The 27,972-nt window shown below is 39.3% G+C and overlaps 1 protein-coding gene and 1 non-coding gene across 2 annotated transcripts; both read left to right on the top strand.

Annotated features, from left to right (window-relative positions):
* Positions 1-493: 493 nt before the first annotated feature.
* LOC148546284 (uncharacterized) lies at positions 494-27,972 on the top strand. Its single transcript, XM_088499173.1, has 6 exons — positions 494-1,149; positions 1,289-1,534; positions 10,672-10,684; positions 25,157-25,541; positions 27,403-27,485; positions 27,583-27,972. The coding sequence occupies exons 1-6, from the start codon at positions 494-496 to the stop codon at positions 27,970-27,972; spliced, it is 1,773 nt and encodes a 590-aa protein (XP_088355299.1).
* Positions 15,832-15,939, top strand: LOC148546285 (small nucleolar RNA R71). The gene has a single exon (XR_015901713.1). It is a non-coding gene; the product is annotated as a small nucleolar RNA R71 (small nucleolar RNA).

Genomic DNA, 27,972 nt, shown 5'->3' with positions numbered 1-27,972 from the left:
CTTTGTTATCGTCTTCATCGATGATATCTTGGTGTATTCGAAAAGTGCTACAGAGCATGAGTATCATTTGAGGATTGTGTTACAAACCTTAAAGGATCACAAGCTTTATGCTAAGTTTTCTAAATGTGAGTTTTGGCTTGATCAAGTGACATTTTTGGGGCATATGGTATCAAAAGATGGAATCATGGTGGATCCAAAGAAGGTTGAAGCCGTTCAGAAGTGGCAAAGGCCTACTACAGTGACGGAAATTCATAGCTTTCTAGGGTTGGCCGGCTATTATCGGCGATTTATCAAGGACTTCTCAAGAATTTTTGCACCATTAACCAAGTTAACTTAGAAGAATATAAAGTTTCAATGGTCAGAAGCTTGTGAGGAAAGTTTCCAGACGCTTAAAGCTTGTCTAACCTCAGCACCTGTTCTTGTTTTACCTTCTGGGTCTGGGGGATTCTCAGTCTTTTGTGATGCATCTCGGATAGGGTTGGGTTGTGTATTGATGCAGCATGGCCGCGTTATTGCCTATGCCTCGCGACAACTCAAGAAACATGAGCAGAATTATCCAACTCATGACCTGGAAATATCAGCAGTCAATTTTGCTTTGAAGATTTGGAGACACTATCTTTATGGTGAGACCTGTGAGATCTATACAGATCACAAGAGTTTAAAGTATATATTTCAACAGAAGGATTTAAATTTGAGGCAACGGAGATGGATGGAGTTGCTAAAAGATTACGATTGTACCATTTTGTATCATCCTGGAAAGGCAAATGTTGTAGTAGATGCCCTCAGTAGAAAATCTATGGGTAGCTTGGCCTATATCACTCTTGGAAGGAGATCAATTATTGAAGAAGTCCATCAATTGGAGGCCGGTGGAATTCAATTTGACCTTGGAGAATCAGGAGTTTTCTTAACACATGTTCGAGCCCAATCTTCCCTGATAGAACAGATCAAGGTTGCACAAAGTGATGATCCAAAACTAAGAAAGCTTATGGAAGATATTCGCAATGGGAGGAAGTCAGACTTTTCTCTTGATCAAGATGTTTTGCATTATGGTCAACACTTATGTGTGCCAGATAACCCCGACTTGAAGAAAGCTATTTTGGAGGAGGCTCACAATTCTAAGTACACAGTTCATCCAAGCTCCAATAAGATGTATCAAGATTTGAAACAATTTTTTTGGTGGGAAGGCATGAAGAAAGACATTGGAAGACATGTTAAGGTGTTGTGTTCTAGATTTTGGTGGAAATTGGGATATCTATCTACCTTTGATCGAGTTCTCTTATAATAATAGTTATCATGCCAGCATTCAAATGGCACCATTTGAGGTTCTTTATGGGAGAAGATGCAGGTCACCTATTGGGTGGTTTGAAGTTGGTAAGGTTAAGATTTTGGGGCCAAATTTGGTACAAGATGCAGTTGAGAAGGTTCGTTTAATAAGAGAACGTTTGTTTGCAACTCAGAGTAGGCAGAAGGCTTATGTTGATAACAGAAGGCGTAACTTAGAGTTTTCAGTGGGTGATCAAGTATTTCTTAGAGTGTCTAATAAACCATTATTTTATGGTTTATATTGTGCTTAATTGTGTGGTTCTATCAAATCTCTACCCACTTATTCATTAAATTAGCATGTAATTACAATTCCTTCCCGAAATTACTTCATGGTTGAAAACTTGCTTCCTAGAGACTTTTAATTATGTATTTTAATTCTCCTTTATTCCATTCGATGCCGTGATCTGTGTGTCAAGTGTTTTAGGATTTATAGGGCATGAATGACTTGGAGATTGGAAAGGAAGCTTGCAAAAATGGAAGGAACACAAGAAATTGAGGAGATGACCAGCGAGAAGTGAGGCGAACACATGGCTCATGCGACCGCGCGAAATAGAGGAAATTACAGTGACGCGCTCGCGTGCCTGATGCGAACGCATGGATTGGAAACTGCACAAGTGATGCGAAGGCGTGGACGACACGCATGCATGGCAAGGCAAAACGCTGGATGACGCGAACGCCTGGATGAAGCGATCGCGTGACATGCGCGATCTGCAGAATCTGCAGAATTCGCTGGGGGCGATTTTGGGCTCTATTTTGACCCAGTTTTTGGCCCAGAAAAGCATATTAGAGCCAGGGAACATGCAGGGACCAGAGAACAACATTCATTCCGCATAGTTTTAGTTTTAGATCTAACTTTACTCCTCCTCTAGGTTTTATCTCTACACATTCTTAGTTCTTAGGATATTGATTTTATTGCTTTTTGGACTGGGATATTGAGAAGAGTTATTACCTCCGTCAAGACTTCGTCATTCTAGTTTGTTTCCTTACTTGTCACTTACTCTTCCATATCCTTCATTTACTCAGAATTATTATTGGATTATTTTTAGAATTTATTAATACAAGACTATTTTTAATTTTAATTGAACTTTTTTATTATTATTTATCATGTCTTTCAATATTTCCTTTTCTTATTTCGTGGACTTTACAATCATAATGAGCGAGTAGTTCCATAACTTGATTGGGAGTTGATTGAAAGGAGGACCTTGAGTTAGATGCTCAAGAGTAAAATTATAATTGGGTTTCGCGTTGGATCGCCCTCTAATCACTGACACTAGTCCTTCCCAAGGGAGAGGATTAGAACTTGTGAATAGAAACTGACTTCCAACTTGCTTAACTTTCCTTTATCTGGTAAAGGATAACTGGGCAGACAACCTTTAATTATCACTTTTATCTTGGGAGAACTCCATCAAGGATAGGGCTTCCAACTAATCTACTCCCGGTCAAGGTTTTTATTTAAATTACATAAATTCTCTGATTTAATTTCCTGTTTATCAACTCAACCATTTTTTTTAGAAAACATCTGATTAATAAAACAGCACATCTTTCTGCAACTCGTTGGGAGACGACCTGGGATTCATACTCCCAGTATTTTAATTTTAATTTTGTGATAACCCATCTAAATTGATAAGCGGATTTTTGGTTGGTTAAGAGCTGTACTTGCAACGTATCTCTTACAATAATTTCTTAAATCGCCAATTTCCGCCACGTCAATTTTTGGCGCCGTTGCCGGGGAGTTGCAATAGAGTGCTAAGTTATTGATTGGAATTTATTTATTTGCATTTTATTTTATTTTTCTACTATGAGCTGCATATTTCTTTCATTAAATGACGCATTCACTTCCTAATCCAAGCTTGCCAGTATTTGATCCTGAGATTGAAAGAACTATTTCACGTATAAGGCAAGCTCCGCGTCGGTTAGTCCTCTCTGAGGGCGGATCTGAAACATCACTTGAGGAAGAAACAAGCCCCCATTCTACTGATTCGGTTGATTCACGCGCAGGTGACATGGCAACACCTAGGAGAGTTACTATCCAGGAGGCTGGAGCCCCTGATTTCACAATGCAACCGTTTCAAGCGCATCACCCAGCAGTGGCTACAGATTTTGAAATAAAGACTGCATTACTCAACTTGATGCCTAAGTTTCATGGCTTACCTGCTCAAGAGCCTATCAAGCACCTGAGGGATTTCCAAGCAGCCTGTTCTACTGTCAGGCGCGATGGTGCGGATGAAACTTCTATTTTGTTAAAAGTTTTCCCATTCTCTCTTGAAGGAAAGGCACGAGAGTGGTACTACACTCAACCCGCAGCAACTGTTTCTGACTGGGATACGCTTAGAAGAGAATTTTTGGAAAAATTCTTTCCGGCTGAAGTTACTGACAAACTGAGGAAAGACATTACCATGATTGTTCAGGACGAATCCGAGACTCTCTACGAATACTGGGAGTGCTTCAACAACCTTCTGGAAGCATGTCCGCACCATATAATTGACAAGATAGTGTTGCTCGGCTACGTCACACAGGGCTTGAGGCCCCAAGATAAGACCACATTGGAAAGTGCTAGCAATAGGTCTATGAAAAAGTACAAGACCACTGAGGAGGCGTGACAATTGATCAGCGACTTGGCTGAATCTACTAGGAATCACAGGCAGAAACAAGGCCGGTCAAAAGCTGTTGCGGAGGTATCTTCTAGCAAGAAAACTACTGCTCTGACTTAGAGTATATGTGAAATGACCAACTTACTGAAGCAAATGCAGTTGAGTCAACAACAAGCGCAGCAAAGCCAACAGCTAGTCCCACAGAGAGTGTGTAGGATCTGTGCTGATTACAGCTATTATACTAATGAATGTTTGCAGCTCTAGCAGAAAGACAACATTGTGGCAGCCACTCATAACTTCTATGACCGCCCCAGCCAAGGGTACAATCAAGGTGGCAGTTACAACCATGGATGGCAGGACAATTCTAACCAAGGTTGGAGAGATAATTCTAACCAGAATTGGAGGGACAACAATAACAGAAGAGGCAGAGACAATCAAAGATATCAGAGGTGGAATAATAACAACAACAGGTAGCAGAACCAGAACCAGCCTTACAGAGTATCTCACCTGAGGCAGTCCCAAGGACCACAGCACAACCAACAACAAGTTCCGCAGATCACTCAATCTAACTCCTCTCCAAGCGAAGAGGCGCTTCAATCCATTGCGCAAGGACAAAAGAACGTGGAAAATTCAGTTAACGACCTAGCATCCGCTATACAAGCTCTCATCTCTCAGCTGGCATCACCCAATACTTCAATTACTCAACATGCAAGCTCTAGTGGAATTCCTTCTCAACTCTTACCCAATCCAAAGGGTGGCATCAATGCCATCACCCTAAGGTTTGGAACCACACTGCAAGAGAGGAATCAGGAGGAGCCAATCCCATCAGAACACGCCTCAGCTGAAGAGGTGGTAGAAGTAGAGGATGCTGAAGAGGAAGAGGAGATACAAGACATGGGTGAAGAAGTAGAAGCTCAACCACAGAAAGTAGCACCAAAGGATGCAGACGCTGCAAAAAACGCCCTCCCTATTCCATTTCCACAAATTACAAGGAAGCCCAGGAAGCAGATGGAACTTGATCCCAAAATGGTAGAAATATTCAAAAAGATTGAGGTAACTGTTCCCCTTTTTGATGTTATTCAGCAGGTACCTAAATACGCAAAGTTTCTAAAAGATTTATGTATACATAAAGACAAAATTAATGAATTAGAAACTATTCCTTTAGGTAGTTCTATATCTGCTTTAATGGGAGGTATACCTGAAAAGTGTAGTGATCCAGGTCCATGTATGGTTAATTGTACTATTGGTGGTGTGATATTTTCTGACTGCATGTGTGATCTAGGAGCATGTGTTAGTATAATGCCTTTGTCCATATATGATACTCTGAGGCTCCCTCCCTTAAAAAGGTCGGCAGCTCGTTTTGTGTTAGCAGATAAAAGCATTATTACAGTGATTGGAGTTGCTGAAGATGTATTAATGAGCATTAAGGGACTCACATTTCCCATTGACTTCTACATTCTGGAAATGCCCCCTAATGACTCAGGAAGGCCATCATCAATCCTGCTTGGAAGACCATTCCTGAAGACTTCAAAATTCAAGCTGGACGCATTTTCCGAAACTTATTCTTTTGAAATAGATGGCAGAATAGTGAAATTCAGTTTAAATGGAGCTATGAAGCACCCTCCGATGACCTTTCTATCTCCCAGTGTGACATCATAGATGAAACCGTGGCTGAAGTTCACCAGGAGGAATTAGAAGAGAAATACACAGGACAAGGTCCAAGTGTGGGGACATTTTCAGAGGACAATGAGGGCACTTTGCCATTATCACCAGCCCCAGATAATCCAGAGCCTGACAATGAGCAGAAATTGGAATTAAAGCCCCTCCCTCCACACCTCAAGTATGCTTACCTTGAGGACAAGCAGAAGTTTCCAGTTATCATTGCAAGGAAACTTACTTCCCAACAAGAAGAATAGCTACTCAATGTGCTGAGGAAACACAAGAAAGCAATTGGATGGAGCCTAGAGGACATAGTAGGCATCAGCCCTCAAGTTTGTGAGCACAGAATATTCCTAGAAGAGGGAGAAAAGCCTGTCCATCAACCTTAGAGAAGACTGAATCCCACCATCTTAGAAGTTGTCAAGAAAGAAGTGACTAGGCTACTTGAAGCAGATATCATTTACCCCATCTCAGATAGCGAATGAGTCAGTCCAATACAAGTGGTGCCCAAGAAGTCTAGAATTACAATAGTAAGAAATGAGCATGGAGAGCTTCTGACAACTAGAGTGCAGAATTCATGGAGAGTTTGCATTGACTATAGGCATCTTAACCAAGCCACTCGCAAGGATCATTACCCCTTGCCATTCATTGATCAGATGCTTGAACACCTGTCAAGTAAATCTCATTATTGTTTTTTAGATGGTTATACATGCTATTTTCAAATCCATATAGCTCCTGAAGATCAGGAAAAGACTACTTTTACATGTCCTTTTGGAACTTATGCTTATAAGAGAATGCCCTTTGGCTTGTGCAATGCACCAGCTACTTTCCAAAGGTCCATGATGAGTCTTTTCTCTGACCTTATTGAGAATTGTATGGAGGTTTTTATGGATGATTTTAGCGTTTATGGTGATTCCTTTTAGCCTTTGCTTGGATAGTTTATCTAGAGTATTAGATAGATGTGTCCGTACAAACCTTGTATTGAATTTTGAAAAATGTCACTTTATGGTTAAACAAGGGATTGTACTAAGACATGTTGTGTCTAATACTGGCATTTCTGTAGATCCAGCAAAGGTAGATGTTATTTCTAGTTTGCCTTACCCCTCCTCTGTGAGGGAAGTCCGTTCATTCCTTGGCCATGCAGGTTTTTACCGGAGATTCATTAAGGACTTTAGTAAGGTAGCACTTTCCTTATCCAGACTACTGCAGAAAGATATTGAGTTCGAGTTCAGTGGGGATTGCAAACAAGCGTTTGATAAGTTGAAGACTGCCCTGACTCAAGCTCCAATTGTGAGAGGACCTGACTGGAGCCAGCCATTTGAAATCATGTGCGATGCTTCCAACCATGCAGTAGGAGCAGCACTGGCTCAGCGTGAAGGTAAGGATCCTTTTGTAATTGCTTATGCGCCTAAGACTTTAGACACAGCTCAGTCTAATTACACTACTATTGAGAAAGAACTTCTTGCTATTGTTTTTGCTCTGGATAAATTTTAAGCCTATTTACTTGGTACTAAAGTAGTAGTGTACTCAGACCATGCAGCTCTAAAGTATTTATTAGCTAAAAAGGAGTCCAAACCAAGGCTTATACGTTGGATACTGCTACTACAAGAATTTGATTTAGAAATTAAGGATAGGAGTGGTAACCAGAATCTAGTGGCAGACCACTTGAGTCGCCTTGAGCACATTAAGGATACCGCTACTCCTATAAATGATAATTTCCCGTTTGATGACTTACAAGCAGTATCTGAAGTAATCCCTTGGTATGCACCTGTAGCTAATTATCTAGTTAGCCGCACCTTTTCTCCAAACTTTACTAAGCATCAAAGAGACAAGCTGAAAAATGAGTCCAAATATTATATATGGGATGACCCATATTTATGGAGATGTGGCGCTGACCAGGTAATTAGGCGGTGTGTGCCTCAATCAGAATTCCAGTCCATTTTAGAGGCCTGTCACTCATCTGAGAGTGGAGGACATTTTGGCCCTCAAAGAACAGCTAGAAAAATTTTAGACTGTGGATTTTGGTGGCCTGCCCTTTTTAAAGACGCTGCTGAATTTTGTAAATCTTGTTCCCCATGTCAAAGGTTTGGTAATATATCCAAGAAGGATGAGATGCCTCAACAGACTATGCTTTTCTGTGAAATTTTTTATGTTTAGGGCATTGACTTCATGGGTCTATTTCCAAATTCTAATGGTTATTTTTATATATTGTTAGTTGTAGATTACGTTTCTAAATGGGTGGAAGCAATTCCTACCCACACTGATGATGCTAACACTGTTGTTTCCTTTGTTAGAAACCATATTATTTGTTGCTTTGGATCACCACGAGCAATCGTGAGCGATCAAGGCACCCATTTCTGTAACAGGAGACTAACAGGATTACTAAAAAAGTATGGGATAGTTCATAAAGTGGCAACAGCCTACCATCCCCAGACTAATGGGCAAGCTGAGGTGTCCAACAGAGAGATAAAGAGTATATTGCAGAAGATAGTCAAATCTAATAGAAGAGACTGGAGCACCAGGCTACAAGATGCACTCTGGGCATACAGAACTGCATACAAGACACCCATTAGGATGAGTCCCTTCCGCTTAGTTTATGGAAAGGCCTGTCACCTCCCAGTAGAGGTAGAGCACAAAGCCTTTTGGGCAGTAAAGGGGTGCAATATGGAATTTGAGAAGGCCAGAACTAAGAGGAAGTTGCAGCTGCAAGAATTAGAGAGCCTTCGCCTAGAAGCTTATGAGAACTCAAGACTGTACAAGGAAAAGATGAAGGCTGTGCATGATAAGCACATCAAGAGGAGAGAGTTCCAACCTGGGGACTTTGTCCTCCTTTATAACTCTAGACTGAGACTCATGCCAGGTAAGTTGAGATCAAGATGGGAAGGTCCATATAGAGTAGAGAAGGCTGAGCCATACGGAGTTTTCCACCTGAGTCATCCTTCAAGCTCTGAATTCATCAAAGTTAATGGACATCGCCTAAAGCTATATCATGGTGCGAAGGCGACGAAAACCAGGGAGCTAGAAATCTTCCTCTTGGAGGATCCACCCACAGCAGAAGACTAAGCTAGTGGAGCATCCAACTTAAGGACGTTAAAGCAAAGTGCTGGGTGGGAGACAACCCACCATCGTATGATCGTTCCTTTATTTCTTCTTAGTTTTATTTTTCAATAACTTTTCTTATTATTAGCACATTTAGTTTGCATCTTCATTTGCACATTTGCATAAAAAAAAGGTGTCCCGCAACGCGACAGCGTTGCTGACGCGTCTGCGTCGCATGTGAGTAAGGAAGAAAAAGAAATCAAACAGAAAGTCACGCGAGAGTGTGGCTGGAGGCATGCCTTTGGCACAAATCACCCCACGTGACCACATCGCTGACGCGTCCACGTCACCCACGCGGACGCGTGACCTGAAAATCGACGTAAGAAAGGGTGCATGGCCGAAAATTGTGCTGGAGTGAGGCTGGACTGGTGCCAGGCACACAAGCCTTCCTATGCGAACGCGTGCCCCACGCGTCCGCGTCGTATTCCGATATTGGCCACCCACGCGATCGCGTCCACCACGCGAACGCGTCACCCTGGAATTTGGCAATAATGAGTTTTGAACAGAGAGTTGTGCAAGCGCGAGGCTGCCCTCGCGCCAGTAGCACGAAATGAGTCACGCGTCCTGGTGCACGAAATTGTGATGTCCAGGCTCGAACAATCCCTGGCAACGTGAGCAACTTGGTACCCGTAATCGTGATTACACTTTAATTATGTAAAATTCATGGCTCTTTCTTTCCCTGGCAATGGCGCCAAGAACATGGTGCCAATACCATGGTTCACAACTTCGATACAACTAACCAGCAAGTGCACTGGGTCGTCCAAGTAATACCTTACGTGAGTAAGGGTCGAATCCCACGAAGATTGTTGGTATGAAGCAAGCTATGGTCACCTTGCAAATCTCAGTTAGGCAGTTATAAATTGATAATGGTGTTTTCGAATACTAAATAATAGAATAGGGATAGAGGTACTTATGTAAATCATTGGTAGGAATTTCAGATAAGCGAATGGAGATGCTTTCGTTCCTCTGAACCTCTGCTTTCCTGTTATCTTCATCCAATCAGTCTTACTCCTTTCCATGGGTGGCTTTATGCAAGGGCATCACCGTTGTCAGTGGCTACATCCCCTCCTCTCAGTGAAAAATATGCTCACATGCTCTGTCACAGCACGGCTAATCATCTGTCGGTTCTCGATCATGTTGGAATAGGATTACCCTCCTTTTGCGTCTGTCACTAACGCCCAACAATCGCGAGTTTGAAGCTCGTCACAGTCATTCAATCATTGAATCCTACTCGGAATACCACAGACAAGGTTTAGACTTTCTGGATTCTCTTGAATGCCGCCATCATTCTAGCTTACGCCACGAAGATTCCGATTAAGAGATCTAAGAGATATTCATTCTAGCTTGTTGCACGTAGAACGGAAGTGTTTATCAGGCACGCGTTCATAAGGGATAAAGATGATGAGCGTCACATAATCATCACCTTCATCATGTTCTTGGGTACGAATGGATATCTTAGAAGCGAAATAAGATGAATTGAATAGAAAACAGTAGTACTTTGCATTAATCTTTAAGGAACAGCAGAGCTCCACACCTTAATCTATGGAGTGCAGAAACTCTACCGTATGAAAATACATAAGTGAAAGGTCCAGGCATGGCCGAGATGGCCAGACCCCATGGTCTAAGAACTATGCGTTCCAAGATGGTCAAAAAGATGTCTAATACAATAGTGAAAGGTCCTATTTATAATAAACTAGCTACTAGGGTTTACATGAGTAAGTAATTGATGCATAAATCCACTTCCGGGGCCCACTTGGTGTGTGTTTGGGCTGAGCCTGAGTGTTGCACGTGTAGAGGTCTTTCTTGGAGTTGAACGCCAGCTTTTGTGCCAGTTTGGGCGTTCAACTCTGGTTTTGGCTCCTTTTCTGGCGCTGGACGCCATATTTGGGTAGAAAGCTGGTGTTGAACGCCAGTTTACGTCGTTTATTCTTGGCCAAAGTATGGACTATTATACATTTCTGGAAAGCCCTGGAAGTCTACTTTCCAACGCAATTGGAAGCGCGCCATTTCGAGTTCTGTAGCTTCAGAAAATCCACTTTGAGTGCAGGGAGGTCAGAATCCAACAGCATCAGCAGTCCTTCTTCAACCTCTGAATCTGATTTTTGCTCAAGTCCCTCAATTTCAGCCAGAAAATATCTGAAATCACAGAAAAACACACAAACTCATAGTAAAGTCCAGAAATGTGAATTTAACATAAAAACTAATGAAAACATCCCTAAAAGTAACTAGATCCTACTAGAAACATACTAAAAACAGTGCCAAAAAGCGTATAAATTATCCGCTCATCACAACACCAAACTTAAATTGTTGCTTGTCCCCAAGCAACTGAAAATCAAATAGGATAAAAAGAAGAGAATATACTATAAATTCTAAACTATCAATGAAACATAGCTCCAATCAAATGAGCAGGACTTATAGCTTTTTGCCTCTTGAATAGTTTTGGCATCTCACTTTATCCATTGAGGTTCAGAATGATTGGCATCTATAGGAACTCAGAGTTCAGATAGTGTTATTGATTCTCGTAGTTCAGTATGATGATTCTTGAACACAGCTTCTTTATGAGTCTTGGCCGTGGCCCTAAGCACTTTGTTTTCCAGTATTACCACCGGATACATAAATGCCACAGACACATAATTGGGTGAACCTTTTCAGATTGTGACTCAGCTTTGCTAAAGTCCCCAATTAGAGGTGTCCAGGGTTCTTAAGCACACTCTTTTTTTTGCTTTGGACCTTGACTTTAACCGCTCAGTCTCAAGTTTTCACTTGACACCTACACGCCACAAGCACATGGTTAGGGACAGCTTGGTTTAGCCGCTTAGGCTAGGATTTTATTCCTTTAGGCCCTCCTATCCACTGATGCTCAAAGCCTTGGGATCCTTTTTATTTGCCCTTGCCTTTTGGTTTTAAGGGTTATTGGCTTTTTGCTCTTGCCTCTTAGTTTTAAGAGCCTTGGCTTTTTCTGCTTGCTTTTTCTTTTTCTTTCTATTTTTTTCGCCTATTTTTTTGTTTTTTTTTTCTGCAAGCTTTGTTCTTTGCTGCTTTTTCTTGCTTCAAGAATCATTTTTATGATTTTTTAGATTATCAAATAACATGTCTCCTTGTCATCATTCTTTCAAGAGCCAACATATGTAGCATTCTTAAACAACAACTTCAAAAGACATATGCACTGTTCAAGCATACATTCAGAAAACAAGAAGCATTGTTACCACATCAATATAATTAAGCTAAGTTCAAGGATAAATTTGAAACTCATGTACTTCTTGTTCTTTTGAATTAAAACATTTTTCATTTAAGAGAGGTGATGGATTCATAGGACATTCATAACTTTAAGACATAGTTACTAACTACTAATGATCATGTAATGAAAACACAAACACAGATAATCACATAACATAGAAAACAAAAAACAGAAGAAATAAAAACAAGGAATGAATCCACCTTAGTGATGGTGGCGTTTCCTTCTTGAGAAACCAATGATGTCCTTGAGCTCTTCTATGTCTCTTCCTTGTCTTTGTTGCTCCTCCTTCATTGCTTTTAGATCTTCTCTGATTTCATGAAGCATGATGGAGTGCTCTTGATGTTTCACCCTTAGTTGTCCCATATTGGAACTCAATTCTCCTAGGGAGGTGTTGATTTGCTCCCAATAGTTTTGTGGAGGAAAGTGCATTTGAGGCATCTCTGGGATCTCATGGTGATGATCTTCACACGCCTCTTGAGCTCCATGAATGGGCTCTCTTGCTTGCTCCATCTTCTTCTTAGTGATGGGCTTGTCCTCTTTAATGAGGATATCTCCCTCTATGTCAATCCTAGCCGAATTGCAGAGGTGGCAAATGAGGTGAGGAAAGGCTAACCTTGCCATGGTGGAGGACTTGTCAGCCACCTTGTAGAGTTCTTGAGGTATAATCTCATGAACTTCCACCTCTTCTCCAATCATGATGCTATGGATCATGATGGCCCGGTCTATAGTAACTTCTGACCGGTTGCTAGTGGGAATGATTGAGCATTGAATGAACTCCAACCATCCTCTAGCTACAGGGTTGAGGTCCAATCTTCTTAGTTGAACCGGCTTGCCTTTGGAGTCAATCTTCCATTGAGCTCCTTCTACACATATGTCCATAAGGACTTGGTCCAACCTTTGATCAAAGTTGACTCTCCTTGTGTAGGGGCGTGCGTTCTCTTCCATGTTTGGCAAGTTGAACGCCAACCTCACATTTTCCGGACTAAAATCCAAGTATTTCCCCCGAACCATTGTAATATAGTTCTTTGGATCCGGGTTCTTACTTTGATCATGGTTCTTGGTGATCCATGCATTGGCATAGAACTCTTGAACCATTAGGATGCCGACTTGTTGGATGGGATTTGTTAGAACTTCCCAACCTCTTCTTTGAATTTCATGTCGGATCTCCGGATACTCATTTCTTTTGAGTTTGAAAGGGACCTCGGGGATCACCTTCTTCTTGGCCACAACATCATAGAAGTGGTCTTGATGGGCTTTGGAGATGAACCTTTCCATCTCCCATGACTCGGAGGTGGAAGCTTTTGTCTTCCCCTTCCCCTTTCTAGAGGATTCTCCGGTCTTAGGTGCCATCAATGGTAATGGAAAAACAAAAAGCTTATGCTTTTACCACACCAAACTTAGAATATTGCTCGCCCTCGAGCAATAAACAAAAGAATAGAAGAAGAAGAAGAAGAAATATGGAGAGGGAGAAGGAGATGTGGTTTCGGCCAAGAGGAGTGTAGAGGGGTGTGTAGTGTGAATTTGATGAAGAATGGAGGGCTTTATATAGGGAAGGAAGGGGGGAAGGTTTCGGCCATATGGGTGGGTTTGGGTGGGAAATTGGTTTTGAATTTTTGAAGGTAGATGGATTTTATGAGGTAGGTTTATGGGGAAGAGTGGATGGATGTGAGTGGTGAAGAGGTGATGGGGAAGAGAGTTTGAGGTGATTGGTGAAGAGTTTTTGGGGAAGAGTGTTTATGGGGTTGTGTGAAAGAGAGTGGTGAGAAGAAGTGAGTGGAGGTAGGTGGGGATCCTGAGGTGTTCAAGGATTTACATCCCTGCACCCATTAGGCATGTAAAAATGCCTTTGCACATAACTCTGGGCGTTCAGCGCCAGGTTGGTGGCCATTTTGGGCGTTCAACGCCCATTTGTGTGCCATTTCTGGCGTTGAACGCCAGAACCATGCCTGTCTTGGCGTTCAGCGCCCAGAAGCTGCCCATTTTGGGCGTTCAGCGCCAGCACCATGCTCTGTTCTGGCGCTGAACACCAGAAAGATGCTCCTCCAGGGTGTGATTTTTCTTCTGCTGTTTTTTATTCCGTTTTCAATTTTTATATTTATTTTGTGACTCCACATGATCATGAACCTATAAAGACATATAACTAAGAAAAATATAGTTAGATAAATAAAAATTGGGTTGCCTCCCAACAAGCGCTTCTTTAATGTCAATAGCTTGACAGTGGGCTCTCATGGAGCCTCACAGATGTGCAGAGCTTTGTTGAGACTCTCCAACACCAAACTTAGAGTTTGGATATGGGAGTTCAACACCAAACTTAGAGTTTGGTTGTGGCCTCCCAACACCAAACTTAGAGTTTGACTGTGGAGGCTCTGGTTGACTCTGCTTTGAGAGAAGCTTTTTCTGCTTCCTCTCCATGGTTGCAGAGGGAGATCCTTGAGTTTTAAACACAAGGGAGTCCTCATTCCATTGAAGGACTATTTCACCTCTGTCAACATCAATCACAGCTCTTGCTGTGGCCAGGAAAGGTCTTCCTAGGATGATGGATTCATCCTCTTCCTTTCCAGTATCCAGGACTATGAAATCAGCAGGGATGTAAAGGCCCTCAACCTTTACTAACACGTCCTCTACTTGTCCATAAGCCTGTTTTCTTGAACTATCTGCCATCTCTAATGAGATTTTAGCAGCTTGCACCCCATAGATTCCCAGTTTCTCTATTACAGAGAGGGGCATGAGGTTTATTCCTAAACCAAGGTTACACAGAGCCTTAAAGATCATGGTGCCTATGGTACAGGGTATTATGAACTTTCTAGGATCCTGTCTCTTCTGAGGCAATGTCAGTTGATCCAGATCACTTAGTTCATTGATGAACAAGGGAGGTTCAACTTCCCAAGTGTCAATGCCAAATAATTTGGCATTCAGCTTCATGATTGCACCAAGAAACTTGGCAGTTTGCTCTTCAGTAACATCCTCATTCTCTTCAGAAGAGGAATACTCATCAGAGCTCATGAAGGGCATAAGGAGGTTCAATGGAATCTCTATGGTCTCTAGATGAGCCTCAGAGTCCTTTTGTTCCTCAGAGGGAAGCTCCTTATTGATCACTGGACATCCCAGGAGGTCTTCCTCCTTGGGATTCACGTCCTCTCCTCTCCTCACAGGTTCGGCCATGGTGCTTATGTCAATGGCCTTGCACTCTCCTTTTGGATTCTCTTCTGTATTTCTTGGGAGAGTACTAGGAGGGATTTCAGTGATCCTTTTACTCAGCTGGCCCACTTGTGCTTCCAGATTTCTAATGGAAGACCTTGTTTCATTCATGAAACTTACAGTGGCCTTAGATAGATCAGAGACTAGATTTGCTAAATTAGAAGTATTTTGTTCAGAGTTCTCTGTCTGTTGCTGAGTGGATGATGGAAAAGGCTTGCTATTGCTAAACCTGTTTCTTCCACCATTATTAAAGCCTTGTTGAGGCTTTTGATCCTTCCATGAGAAATTTGGATGATTTCTCCATGATGAGTTATAGGTGTTTCCATAAGGTTCACCTAAGTAATTCACCTCTGCTATTGCAGGGTTCTCAGGATCATAAGCTTCTTCTTCATAAGAAGCCTCTTGAGTACTGTTGGATGCAGCTTGCATTCTATTCAGACTCTGAGAGATCATATTGACTTGCTGAGTCAATATTTTATTCTGAGCCAATATGGCATTCAGAGTATCAATTTCAAGAACTTCCTTCTTCATAGGCGTCCCATTATACACAGGATTCCTTTCAGAAGTGTACATGAACTGGTTATTAGCAACCATGTCAATGAGTTCTTGAGCTTCTGCAGAAGTTTTCTTTAGGTGAATGGATCCACCTACAGAAGTGTCCAGTGACATCTTTGATAGCTCAGATAAACCATCATAGAATATATCCAGGATGGTCCATTCTGAAAGCATGTCAGAAAGACACTTTTTGGTCAACTGTTTGTATCTTTCCCAAGCTTCATAGAGGGATTCACCTTCTTTCTGTCTGAAGGTTTGAACATCAGCTCTAAGCTTGCTCAGCTTTTGAGGAGGAAAGTACTTGGCTAAGAAAGCCGTGACCAGCTTATCCCAAGAGTTCAGGCTGTCTTTGGGTTGAGAATCCAACCATAATCTAGCTCTGTCTCTTACAGCAAAGGGGAAAAGCATGAGCCTGTAGACTTCAGGATCTACTCCATTAGTCTTAACAGTATCACATATCTGCAAGAATTCAGTTAAGAACTGAAAAGGATCTTCAGATGGAAGTCCATGAAACTTGCAGTTCTGCTGCATCAGAGAAACTAATTGAGGTTTCAGCTCAAAATTGTTTGCTCCAATGGCAGGAATAGAGATGCTTCTTCCATGTAAATTGGAATTAGGTGCAGTAAAGTCACCAAGCATCTTCCTTACATTATTATTATTTTCGGCTGCCATCTCCTCTTCTTGTTCGAAAATTTCTGAAAGGTTATCTCTGGATTGTTGTATTTTAGCTTCTCTTAGTTTCCTTTTCAGAGTCCTTTCAGGTTCTGGATCTGCTTCCACAAGAATGTTCTTATCCTTGCTCCTGCTCATATGACAAAGAAGAGGGCACACAAAAAATAATACTAATAATATGGATCCTTTATACCACAGTATAGGGATCCCTTTGTGAGTGGAAGAAAAGAGGGAGACAAAGAATGTGATGTAAAGAAAGAAACACAACTGTGAGGATGGCAGAGATGTGAGATGAGATGTTAGTAAATGAATAAATAAATAGAATAAGCTGGGAGAGGGAATTTTCGAAAATAATTTTTGAAAAAGAGTTAGTGATTTTTGAAAATAGTTTTTGAAAAATGTTAGTATTTTTTTTTTTCGAAAAATTTTACAATAAAAAATAAAAATAATTAGTTAATAAAAAAGAAATTTTTGAAAAAGAGGGAAGATATTTTCGAAAATTAGAGAGAGAGAGTTGATTAGATAGTTTTGAAAAAGTTAAGAAACAAACAAAAAGTTAGTTAGTTAGTTGAAACAAATTTTGAAAAGATAAGAAGTTAGGAAGTTAGAAAAGATATTTTGAAAAGATATTTTTGAAAAAGATAAGATAAGAAGATATTTTTGAAAAGATATGATTGAAATTAGTTTTTGAAAAAGATTTGATTTTTAAAATCACAATTAATGACTTGATTCACAAGAAATTACAAGATATGATTCTAGAACTTAAAGTTTGAATCTTTCTTAACAAGCAAGTAACAAACTTCAAATTTTTTAATCAAAACATTAATTGTTATTGTTATTTTCGAAAATTTGATATAAAAATAAGAAAAAGATTTTTGAAAAATATTTTTAGAATTTTCGAAAATAACTAAGAATTTTGAAAAAAGATTTGATTTTTGAAAAAGATTTTGAAAAAGATAAGATTTTCAAATTGAAAATTTGATTTGACTCATGAGAAACAATTTGATTTTAAAAATTTTTGAAAAAGTCAATCCAAATTTTCGAATTTGATGAGAGAAAAAGGGAAAGATATTTTTTTATTTTTGAATTTTTATGATGCAAGAGAAAAACACTAAAATGATGCAATGCATGAAATTTTTAGATCAAAACATGTGATGCATGCAAGAATGCTATGAATGTCAAGATGAACACCAAGAACACTATGAATGTCAAGATGAACATCATAGACACAATTTTGAAAAATTTTTAATGCAAAGAAAACATGCAAGACACCAAACTTAGAATTCTTTAATGCTTAGACACTAAGAATTCAAGAATGCATATGATAAACATGAAAAGACACAAAACAAAAAATCATCAAGATCAAACAAGAAGACTTACCAAGAACAACTTGAAGATCATGAAGAACACTATGAATGCATGAAATTTTCGAAAAATGCAAGATGCACATGCAAATGATACCAAACTTATGACATGACCATTGACTCAAACAAGAAACACAAGATATTTTTTATTTTTATGATTTTCTAATTTTTTTGGATTTTTCGAAAAATTAATTGAAAAAGAAAAATAAGGATTCTAAAATTTTTAATATGAATTCCAGGAATCTTGCCATGTTAGTCTAAAGCTTCAGTCCAGGAATTAGACATGGCTCACTAGCTAGCCAAGCTTTCAATGAAAGCTTCAGTCCAAAACACTAGACATGGCCAATGGCCAGCCAAGCTTCAGCAGGATTCAAATCAGGCATATAAGTTTTCTTCTTTGACAGGTGGAAGCCTCAGTCCAAATAAATTTAGACATGGCTTTATAGCCAGCCAGGCTTCACATGCTTCATGAAACACTAGAATTCATTCTTAAAAATTTTGAATAAAATTTTTGAAAACATTTTTTATATTATTTTTTCCGAAAACAGATGAGAAAATTTTGAAATATTTTTGAAAAATTTTTGAAAAGAAAACGAAAAGAAAGTTACCTAATCTGAGCAACAAGATGAACCGTCAGTTGTCCAAACTCGAACAATCCCCACAACGGCGCCAAAAACTTGGTGTTGTTGCCGGGATTTGGATCTCAGACGATTCTTGGCGCCAAACAGGAACAATTAAGTCCCCGGCAACGGCGCCAAAAACTTGGTGCCAATACCATGGTTCACAACTTCGATACAACTAACCAGCAAGTGCACTGGGTCGTCCAAGTAATACCTTACGTGAGTAAGGGTCGAATCCCACGGAGATTGTTGGTATGAAGCAAGCTATGGTCACCTTGCAAATCTCAGTTAGGTAGTTATAAATTGATAATGGTGTTTTTGAATACTAAATAATAGAATAGGGATAGAGGTACTTATGTAAATCATTGGTAGGAATTTCAGATAAGCGAATGGAGATGCTTTCGTTCCTCTGAACCTCTGCTTTCCTGCTATCTTCATCCAATCAGTCTTACTCCTTTCCATGGGTGGCTTTATGCAAGGGCATCACCGTTGTCAGTGGCTACATCCCCTCCTCTCAGTGAAAAATATGCTCACATGCTCTGTCACAGCACGGCTAATCATCTGTCGGTTCTCGATCATGTTGGAATAGGATTCACCCTCCTTTTGCGTCTGTCACTAACGCCCAACAATCGCGAGTTTGAAGCTCGTCACAGTCATTCAATCATTGAATCCTACTCGAAATACCACAGACAAGGTTTAGACTTTCCGGATTCTCTTGAATGCCGCCATCATTCTAGCTTACGCCACAAAGATTCCGATTAAGAGATCTAAGAGATATTCATTCTAGCTTGTTGCACGTAGAACGGAAGTGTTTGTCAGGCACGCGTTCATAAGGGATAAAGATAATGAGCGTCACATAATCATCACCTTCATCATGTTCTTGGGTACGAATGGATATCTTAGAAGCGAAATAAGATGAATTGAATAGAAAACAGTAGTAATTTGCATTAATCTTTGAGGAACAGCAGAGCTCCACACCTTAATCTATGGAGTGCAGAAACTCTACCGTATGAAAATACATAAGTGAAAGGTCCAGGCATAGCCGAGATGGCCAGCCCCCATGGTCTAAGAACTATGCGTTCCAAGATGGTCAAAAAGACGTCTAATACAATAGTGAAAGGTCCTATTTATAATAAACTAGCTACTAGGGTTTACATGAGAAAGTAATTGATGCATAAATCCACTTCCGGGGCCCACTTGGTGTGTGTTTGGGCTGAGCCTGAGTGTTGCACGTGTAGAAGTCTTTCTTGGAGTTGAACGCCAGCTTTTGTGCCAGTTTGGGCGTTCAACTCTGGTTTTGGCTCCTTTTCTGGCGCTGGACGCCAGATTTGGGTAGAAAGCTAGCGTTGAACGCCAGTTTACGTCATCTATTATTGGCCAAAATATGGATTATTATACATTTCTGGAAAGCCCTGGAAGTCTACTTTCCAACGCAATTGGAAGCGCGCCATTTAGAGTTCTGTAGCTCCAGAAAATCCACTTTGAGTGCAGGGAGGTCAGAATCCAACAGCATCAGCAGTCCTTCTTCAACCTCTGAATCTGATTTTTGCTCAAGTCCCTCAATTTCAGCCAGAAAATATCTGAAATCACAGAAAACACACAAACTCATAGTAAAGTCCAGAAATGTGAATTTAACATAAAAACTAATGAAAACATCCCTAAAAGTAACTAGATCCTACTAGAAACATACTAAAAACAGTGCCAAAAAGCGTATAAATTATCCGCTCATCACGTCCGCATGACCGACGCGACCGCGTCAATTCATATAAGCGCAATTTGCGTGAACGCGTACCCCGCGCGTCCGCGTCGCTTGTGCCGCACAGCTTACCCTAATCTGCCAAAATATCTTATCTTTCTCTTCCCCAAATCCTACTTTTTCTTTTCCCTTCTTCTTTCTTTCTTTCTTCTATCTTCCTTCTTCCTTCTTTCTCACCTTCTACTTTTTCTCTCTCACCACCATTATCAAGGTTTTTTCTTTTTTTCTTCCCTCCTTACTTTTTTATTCTTCTTCTTTTTATGTTATCTTTCTCTTTTTCTTTTTACTTGCATTATCCATGTTTTCTTTTTCTTTTTTTTTTCTTTTAATTGGTGTTGGAAATTTATTAGGGTCACTATTCTTTCCTATGATTTGCTTGTGAATTATTCAGGAATTGTTTGACAAATATATATTACTTTTTAAAACGGTTGCTTGCATGTTCAATTTAATACTTTCAATAGCTTATTTACCATGCATGCTATGTGTTTGTGAAAACGCCCGTATGGCATTGTGCACTATTTTTAGATTTCTTTTATTCTACTACTCTAAATGCTTGCTTTTCACAAAACCCTTTTTATGTATTATTAATTTAATATAATTGTTATTACATACAGGTTATTAATTTGAACGGATTGGTAATCTAACATGGACATTGAATGCTTGATCTATGCTACTCATGTCTTTGCCTGCATGCCAATAAACACCTTGCATTTAATTGTCATTATATGCACTTGCTCTTTTCCGTTGATGATTTTTCACATGTAGTCATGACCATGTGTTAACCTCATTCATCTTTTAATGTGCATTAATTACCACCTTTCCCGTTCTCTTCCTTGCTCTATCCCTTGACATTTTAACATACTTTCTCTTTTCTTTCTTTTAGGATGGCCACCAAGAAAGGCAAGGAGAAAGCTACTCCCAAACCACCAACAAGAAGAGGAACAAAAGAAGCATTAGTGACAGAGCCATCTTCAACTACAGTTAAGCCCTCAACAAAAAGAATTAAGAGGATTATAAAGGTGGATGAAAAGGAGAAAGCCTTTCCAGCAAAGGACACTGCGTGATTTACCAATCGCTACTGTGAGCAGATGTTCCCTATCCTAGCAGCAAGGAGTTACAACAACGAATACCTTCTTATCCTCCCGACCCGTATTGCTGAATTTGTTGAGCCACAAATTGAACGAAGACATTGGGGTTTCCTACAGAGACAGCCACAGCAGGTTAATCTTTCTTGGGTAGTCGAGTTCTACTCTAATTTTCACCTGCCAACCCTGCAGTCTGTCTATGTCTGTCAGAAGCAAGTCCCCATTACAGAAGAGGCCATTCAGCGAGCTTTAGCTCTTCCCCCTACTCCAGAAGGACTGGACCCATTTCAAGAAGCCTCACTCAAGCGCCAGATGTACCAATTCGACTGGGACACTGTTCTCAGAGTTATCGCACTACCTGGCAGAAGATGGATCTACGGATACCATCGTTCCCGTCCTAAGGGAATATCGGCTTCCGCACTTACCTTGGAGGCTCGCGTATGGGCACAGATTATGTCCCATTACGTCTGTCCAAGCACTCACGAGTCCTCCTTCACTGTAGACATGGCCGTTCTGCTATGGTGCATCCTTACAGACCAGCCTCTGAACCTCCCAAGACACATCCGGAATGTCATGGGACACGTACAAATTGCGGGCAACTTACCTTTTCCCGCCCTGGTCTCGGATCTTGTCTCAGCAGCCGGAGTCTCCTACAGAGCTGGGGACACCAAAGTCATGCTCCCACGGGATGATCAGTATGTCCCTAATGGGAAATATATCAGACCTCCAGCAGCCACTACAAGCCAGCCTATTGAACCAGCTGAAGATATTCCTCCTTTAACACCACAAGCACCTACAACAAACCAACTTCTCTATCTGATACTTGAGAGGTTGGGTCGGCAGGATCAGAAAGCAAAGCTAAGAGAGCACCGTAACAAGCGCCGCTTCACATACCTCAAGGAGCTACTTAAGGAAAAATACAGAGACTCAGACACCCCGGACTCCACTTCCTTTACCAGCACAGGGAGCCATGACAGTCCCGACTATGGAGATACTGCTACCAGCCCACCTTTATTCCTGACAGATTGCACCGAGGACGGTGCAAAGCCTTAAGTGTGGGGAGGTCGGTCAGTACCTAACTTCCGGAGGTAATTTCTCTTTCCTAACACCAATAAAATAGGACATTTAGTTGGTTTTTCTTTTGTAGAATAGGATAAATTGCATAGTAATAGGTTAGTTGCATGCATGTTCTACTTGATTGAAAAGATAATAAGTTTCTTCTAAGACCCTATTTTTAGAACAAAATTTCACTAATTTTAATCAAAACTTTTATGTTAAATTTGCTTGAAGTTATATTTGGAACATGGTTTCTGAGCTAAAGAACACACAACCTGTGAGACTTTGAGCCTAAATACATGGTTACATTATTTAACCATAATTATTTTATTCTTGTGTGTTTACTTCTCTATGATTGTAATCTATATTTTGTTTCATCCTATATGTCCAATGTTTAATATATTTATATGCTTGCATATGATTGAGGCCATTATTTGTTTAGCTCACTTATCCCAAATAAGCCTACCCTTTAAGTTACCTTTGTTAGCCACTTTGAGCCTTTAAATCCCATTTGTTCTTTATTTTACCACATCACTAGCCTTAAGCGGAAAAACAATTATATATCCCAATTGAATCTTTAGTTAGCTTAAGATAGAATTGTGTGTTAATTAAGTATGGGAAAATTGTGGGAACAAAAGATAATAAGGGAATGTGTCATGATAATATAATGGGAATTTGGGTGCCTACTCATGTGAAACTATAAAAAAATTAAAAATCTATGTGCACTGATAAACTATGTTTATTTTTTATTATAAAAAAAATTTATTCCAAAAATATTCAATAATTAAATAAGGGAACAAAATTACCCCAATGCTAAGTTAAATTTTAAGGATCAATGCATATATGATAAAATTAAAATAAAAGTTGATACATGAGTAAGGAATGTGAAAAAGAAAATTTTGGGTAGCTAGGTGTGGAATTTAAGTTATAAAGAATATATATATGTGTTAGGTGAAAGCTTGGGTTAATTAAAGATTCAATTTATAAGCTTACTTAGTCATATATGTACCCTTACCCTTACCTTGGCCCCATTACAACCTTGAAAAGACCTCATGATATTTGCATTGGTATATTAAATGTTGTTGATTGGTTAGGTGAAGAACAAAAATTAGAAAGCATGATTAGAGAAGGATAGAGTGATTACCCTATACACTAGAGAGACTAGAGCATACATACATCTTCAGTGAGGGTTCAATGCTTAAATTCTATGTTCCCTGCTTTCATGAGCTACCTTCTTGCATTTTTTTTCCGTTGTTACTATATGAAGAATTGAATTAGTGGAATTTGATTTGCGATTATCTTGAAGAGCTTATTTATTTTGACCAAGTGGACAAGAATCATATAGTTGCATTCACATGTATAGGTTGCATTGCATTGCATGAGTTTTACATGTTCCTACTCATTTATTTTACCTCCTTCAGTTAAGCATGAGTCTAAGTGTGGGGAGGTTGATAAACCATTATTTTATGGTTTATATTGTGCTTAATTGTGTGGTTTTATCAAATCTCTACCCACTTATTCATTAAATTAGCATGTAATTACAATTCCTTTCCGAAATTACTTCATGGTTGAAAACTTGCTTCCTAGAGACTTTTAATTATATACTTTAATTCTCCTTTATTCCATTCGATGTCGTGATCTGTGTGTCAAGTGTTTCAGGCTTTATAGGGCATGAATGACTTGGAGATTGGAAAGGAAGCTTGCAAAAATGGAAGGAACACAAGAAATTGAGGAGATTACCAGCAAGAAGTGACGCGGACGCATGGCTCACGCGACCGCGCAAAATAGAGGAAATTGCAGTGACGCACTCGCGTGCCTGACGCGAACGCATGGATTGGAAACTGCACAAGTGACGCGAAGGCGTAGACGACACGCACGCGTGGCAAGGCAAAACGCTGGATGACGCGATCGCGTGACATGCGCGATCTGTAGAATCTGCAGAATTTGCTGGGGGCGATTTTGGGCTCTGTTTTGACCCAGTTTTTGACCCAGAAAAGCATATTAGAGCCAGGGAACATGCAAAGACTAGAGAACAACATTCATTCTGCATAATTTTAGTTTTAGATCTAACTTTACTCCTCCTCTAGGTTTTCTCTCTACACATTCATAGTTCTTAGGATTTTGATTTTATTGCTTTTTGGACTGGGATATTGAGAAGAGTTATTACTTCCATCAAGACTTCGTCATTCTAGTTTGTTTCCTTACTTGTCACTTACTCTTCCATATCTTTCATTTACTCAGAATTATTATTGGATTATTTTTAAAATTTATTAATACAAGACTATTTTTAATTTTTAATTGATCCTTTTGATTATTATTTATCATGTCTTTCAATATTTCCTTTTCTTATTTCGTGGACTTTACAATCATAATGAGCGAGTAGTTCCATAACTTGATTGGGAGTTGATTGAAAGGAGGACCTTGAGTTGGATGCTCAAGAGTAAAATTATAGTTGGGTTTCGTGTTGGGTCGCCTTCTAAACACTGACACTAGTCCTTCCCAAGGGAGAGGATTAGAACTGGTGAATAGAAACTGACTTCCAACTTGCTTAACTTTCCTTTATCTAGTAAAGGATAACTGAGCATGCAACCTTTAATTATCACTTTATCTTGGGAGAACTCCATCAAGGATAGGGCTTCCAACTAATCTACTCCCGGTCAAGGTTTTTATTTAAATTACATAAATTCTCTGATTTAATTTCCTGTTTATCAACTCAACCATTTTTTTAGAAAACATCTGATTAATAAAACAACACATCTTTCTGCAACTCGTTGGGAGACGACCTGAGATTCATACTCCCAGTATTTTAATTTTAATTTGTGACAACCCTTCTAAATTGATAAGCAGATTTTTGGTTAGTTAAGAGCTGTACTTGCAACGTATCTCTTACAATAATTTCTTAACTCGCCAATTTCTGCCACGTCAGTGTCGTCTATGAAGGGAGTGATAAGGTTTGGAGAAAGAGGCAAGCTTAATCCTCGCCACATTAGTCCATTTGAAATACTGGATAGAATAGGTACAATCGCTTACTGCATGGCATTGCCGCCTGAATTGTCTAAGATTCATCCAGTCTTTCACGTATCAATGTTGCACAAATACCTTCCTGACCCATCTCATGTGCTCGCACCACAAGCCATAGAGATAAAGAAGGATTTATCTTTTGAAGAGGAACCAGAGGCTATAATTGATCGGCAAGTAAAGAAACTACGCTCTAAAGAGATAGCATCTGTGAAAGTTGTTTGGAAAAACCATTCCAAAGAAGAAGTAACTTGTGAGATTGAGGATGTCATGCGTGACAAGTATCCGTATTTGTTTGAAACTAAAGGTAATTATCATATAAGTTTAAAATTCAGGGACTGAATTTCTTAAGGGGGAGAGAATGTAATGACCAAAAAAAAGGAAGGAATGCACGTGGGGGGCGCATGCCCCCACTTAAATTTTCTTTCCCTCTCCCCCATCCGTCGAAGACCCCCTCTTCCGCCTTCCTTCTTTCACTTTTTTATTTCTTTCCAGCAACAAAACCTAAAACCCTCTCTTCCTCTTCCCTTCTTTCTTATTCATCTCTTCCATCTTCTCATCTCTTCTTCTTGCAATCACACACTATCATTAAACCCACGTCTTTCATTTTACTTCCTTCTCCTTCTCTTCTCTATTTTATTCATTCAAATTTTATTTATCACAACCCTAAATCATGGAGTTTAAACTTAATTAGTGAGGGAAGTATTCAACTTTTGAGTTCCGGTTATTATTGAGGATTCAAGGTAACACTTTGACTCAATAATTAGCTATATCTCAAATTTTTAGCATTCCTATACTTGTGGGTATAACAAAATCCAAAATTAGGGTTATTAGGTTAGAAAATTTGGGGCTTTTGTGAAAGTGAGTAAGGTTATGTTAATTGACAATATTAGTAGCTCACAAATATCATTATTGTCATATTTTTAGAGTTGTAGACTATGAAGCACGGACACTTCACTGAGTTATCGTGTCCGCGTGTCGGACACATTCCGGACACGACACTCACCGACACTCGTCCGACACGCGTGTCTGCTGTGTCCAACCGTGTCTTAATAAAAAATAAAAAATTCTTTTCCGGACACGTTTGGACACACCTAAATACCATCACGTGTCCACGTGTCCAGTCTTATTCTTAACATATATTCTTAAAATAAATTTAGATATAGTATATATTATTATTTATTAAAACAAAAAATATTTTAAATACTTGATATAATTAAAATAAGACATTAAAATAATTAAAAATTTTAATTTATATTTTAATATCAATAAAATATCAAAATATCATTACAATTTATCTAAAAAATACTTTATATTTTATATATATGCGTGTCCCCGTGTCATGTAAGATTTTAAAATTCGCGTGTCGGCGTGTCCCGTGTCGTGTCGTGTCCCGTGTCCGTCTCAGTGTCCGTACATCATAGGTTGTAGAGTTATTGGACATCATTTGGTAGCTCGTTAACGCGCTCAGAGTTGCTTCTGGTTCTTTGGAATCAAGTTGTGAGTGGATATTATGTCTATAATTGTTTTTAAATATATTATTATCAATATTTATGTTGAATCATTATTTTTGTAGTTTAAGAATGTTTGATTAGTGTGATTTTTGAATTTTTGAAATAAATATTGATTTGTGAAACTTATAATTTTATAAAAATACACACGAGACGATATTTATATATTTTGTAAAGCATACATGTTTTTTTATTTGACTTTATTGAATTTTAATTAAAGTTTAGTATGCAATCTTATATATATTTGATTTGATATGGAATTTAGTAGTATGTTATAAGCATTAGAGATTTTTATATGGATTGGTTTGGGAGACTCTGACTAGAAAACCGTAGTTAACGCCGGTTATGACGTTAACCTAGATGCATCTGGCTCAGACCTCAGCTAGCAGGGGCATTGCTAGCCTAACGTGTAGGCCACACGTTAGATCTGTTATACCGTATGAGCACACTAGAGGAAAGAGCTACCCTTAGAGGTGGAGCCGCCCTAGGTGTGTAATATTTGATTTGATTTGACTTCTGAAATGGGAGCTCCCATTTCAGTTCATCCGCTTAACTACTTATCTATTTGTTTGCATAAGTAAATAATAAGGATTTCTCATCTCTGAAAGGAAATATAATTTTCAAGATAAAATTTGTATTGTCTCGTGTGGGTTATAGATGTAATCTTAACACTTAAAGGAACTGTAGCAGTAAGACCCTTGTTGTTGGGCAGTAAGACTAATTTGACGATGTTCTTGAAAGTGATAAGATCCGAACGTAAGAACTCCTGGTGGCTATGGATTTAAAGATTGCAAAAAAAAAGAGTTATAATTCCCATATTCAAAATTTGAGTGATAGTTTAGTGATAATATATATGTTCTTTCTGAACCAAAGGAGGGCAATGATATCAGATTTTTGAAAAATATGTCTAAACTCTTCCGTTCTCTTTTTAGACATCTCTCCATTGGAGGATCTTCATCATTTTCTTCTTTATCCCATTCATCTTCCAATCCTCTTACTGAGAAAGTAACTCGGATTGAGGAACTTTCTCCCAAACATAACATCTTCGAAGAAGAAGTTTGCTTCGAAGATATCAATCAAGCCATAGACAATTGGGAAATACCCAATATCCCTCAAGATGAGTTATATGTCCCTGAGGACAACAAAAGAAAATTTGATTACATTATCAAAACTGCTGAAAATAATATTCCTCTAGGACCAGACTCTGGTGAGAAATTCTATCTTTAA

Source organism: Arachis ipaensis, chromosome B9 (assembly GCF_059453495.1).
Source record: "Arachis ipaensis isolate K30076 ecotype BB chromosome B9, ASM5945349v1, whole genome shotgun sequence".
In the NCBI taxonomy this organism is placed as follows: Eukaryota; Viridiplantae; Streptophyta; class Magnoliopsida; order Fabales; family Fabaceae; genus Arachis; species Arachis ipaensis.
This window is presented reverse-complemented; position numbering and strand designations above follow the sequence as displayed.

Excerpts from the sequence above, each read along its gene's own strand:
- LOC148546284 (XM_088499173.1), top strand. The coding sequence starts at position 494 with ATGCAGCATGGCCGCGTTATTGCCTATGCCTCGCGACAACTCAAGAAA. Across the intron at positions 1,150-1,288 it reads CATCCAAGCTCCAATAAGAT|TTATCATGCCAGCATTCAAA; the intron begins GTATCAAGATTT and ends TTATAATAATAG. Across the intron at positions 27,486-27,582 it reads ATTTGACGATGTTCTTGAAA|TTTAGTGATAATATATATGT; the intron begins GTGATAAGATCC and ends TTTGAGTGATAG.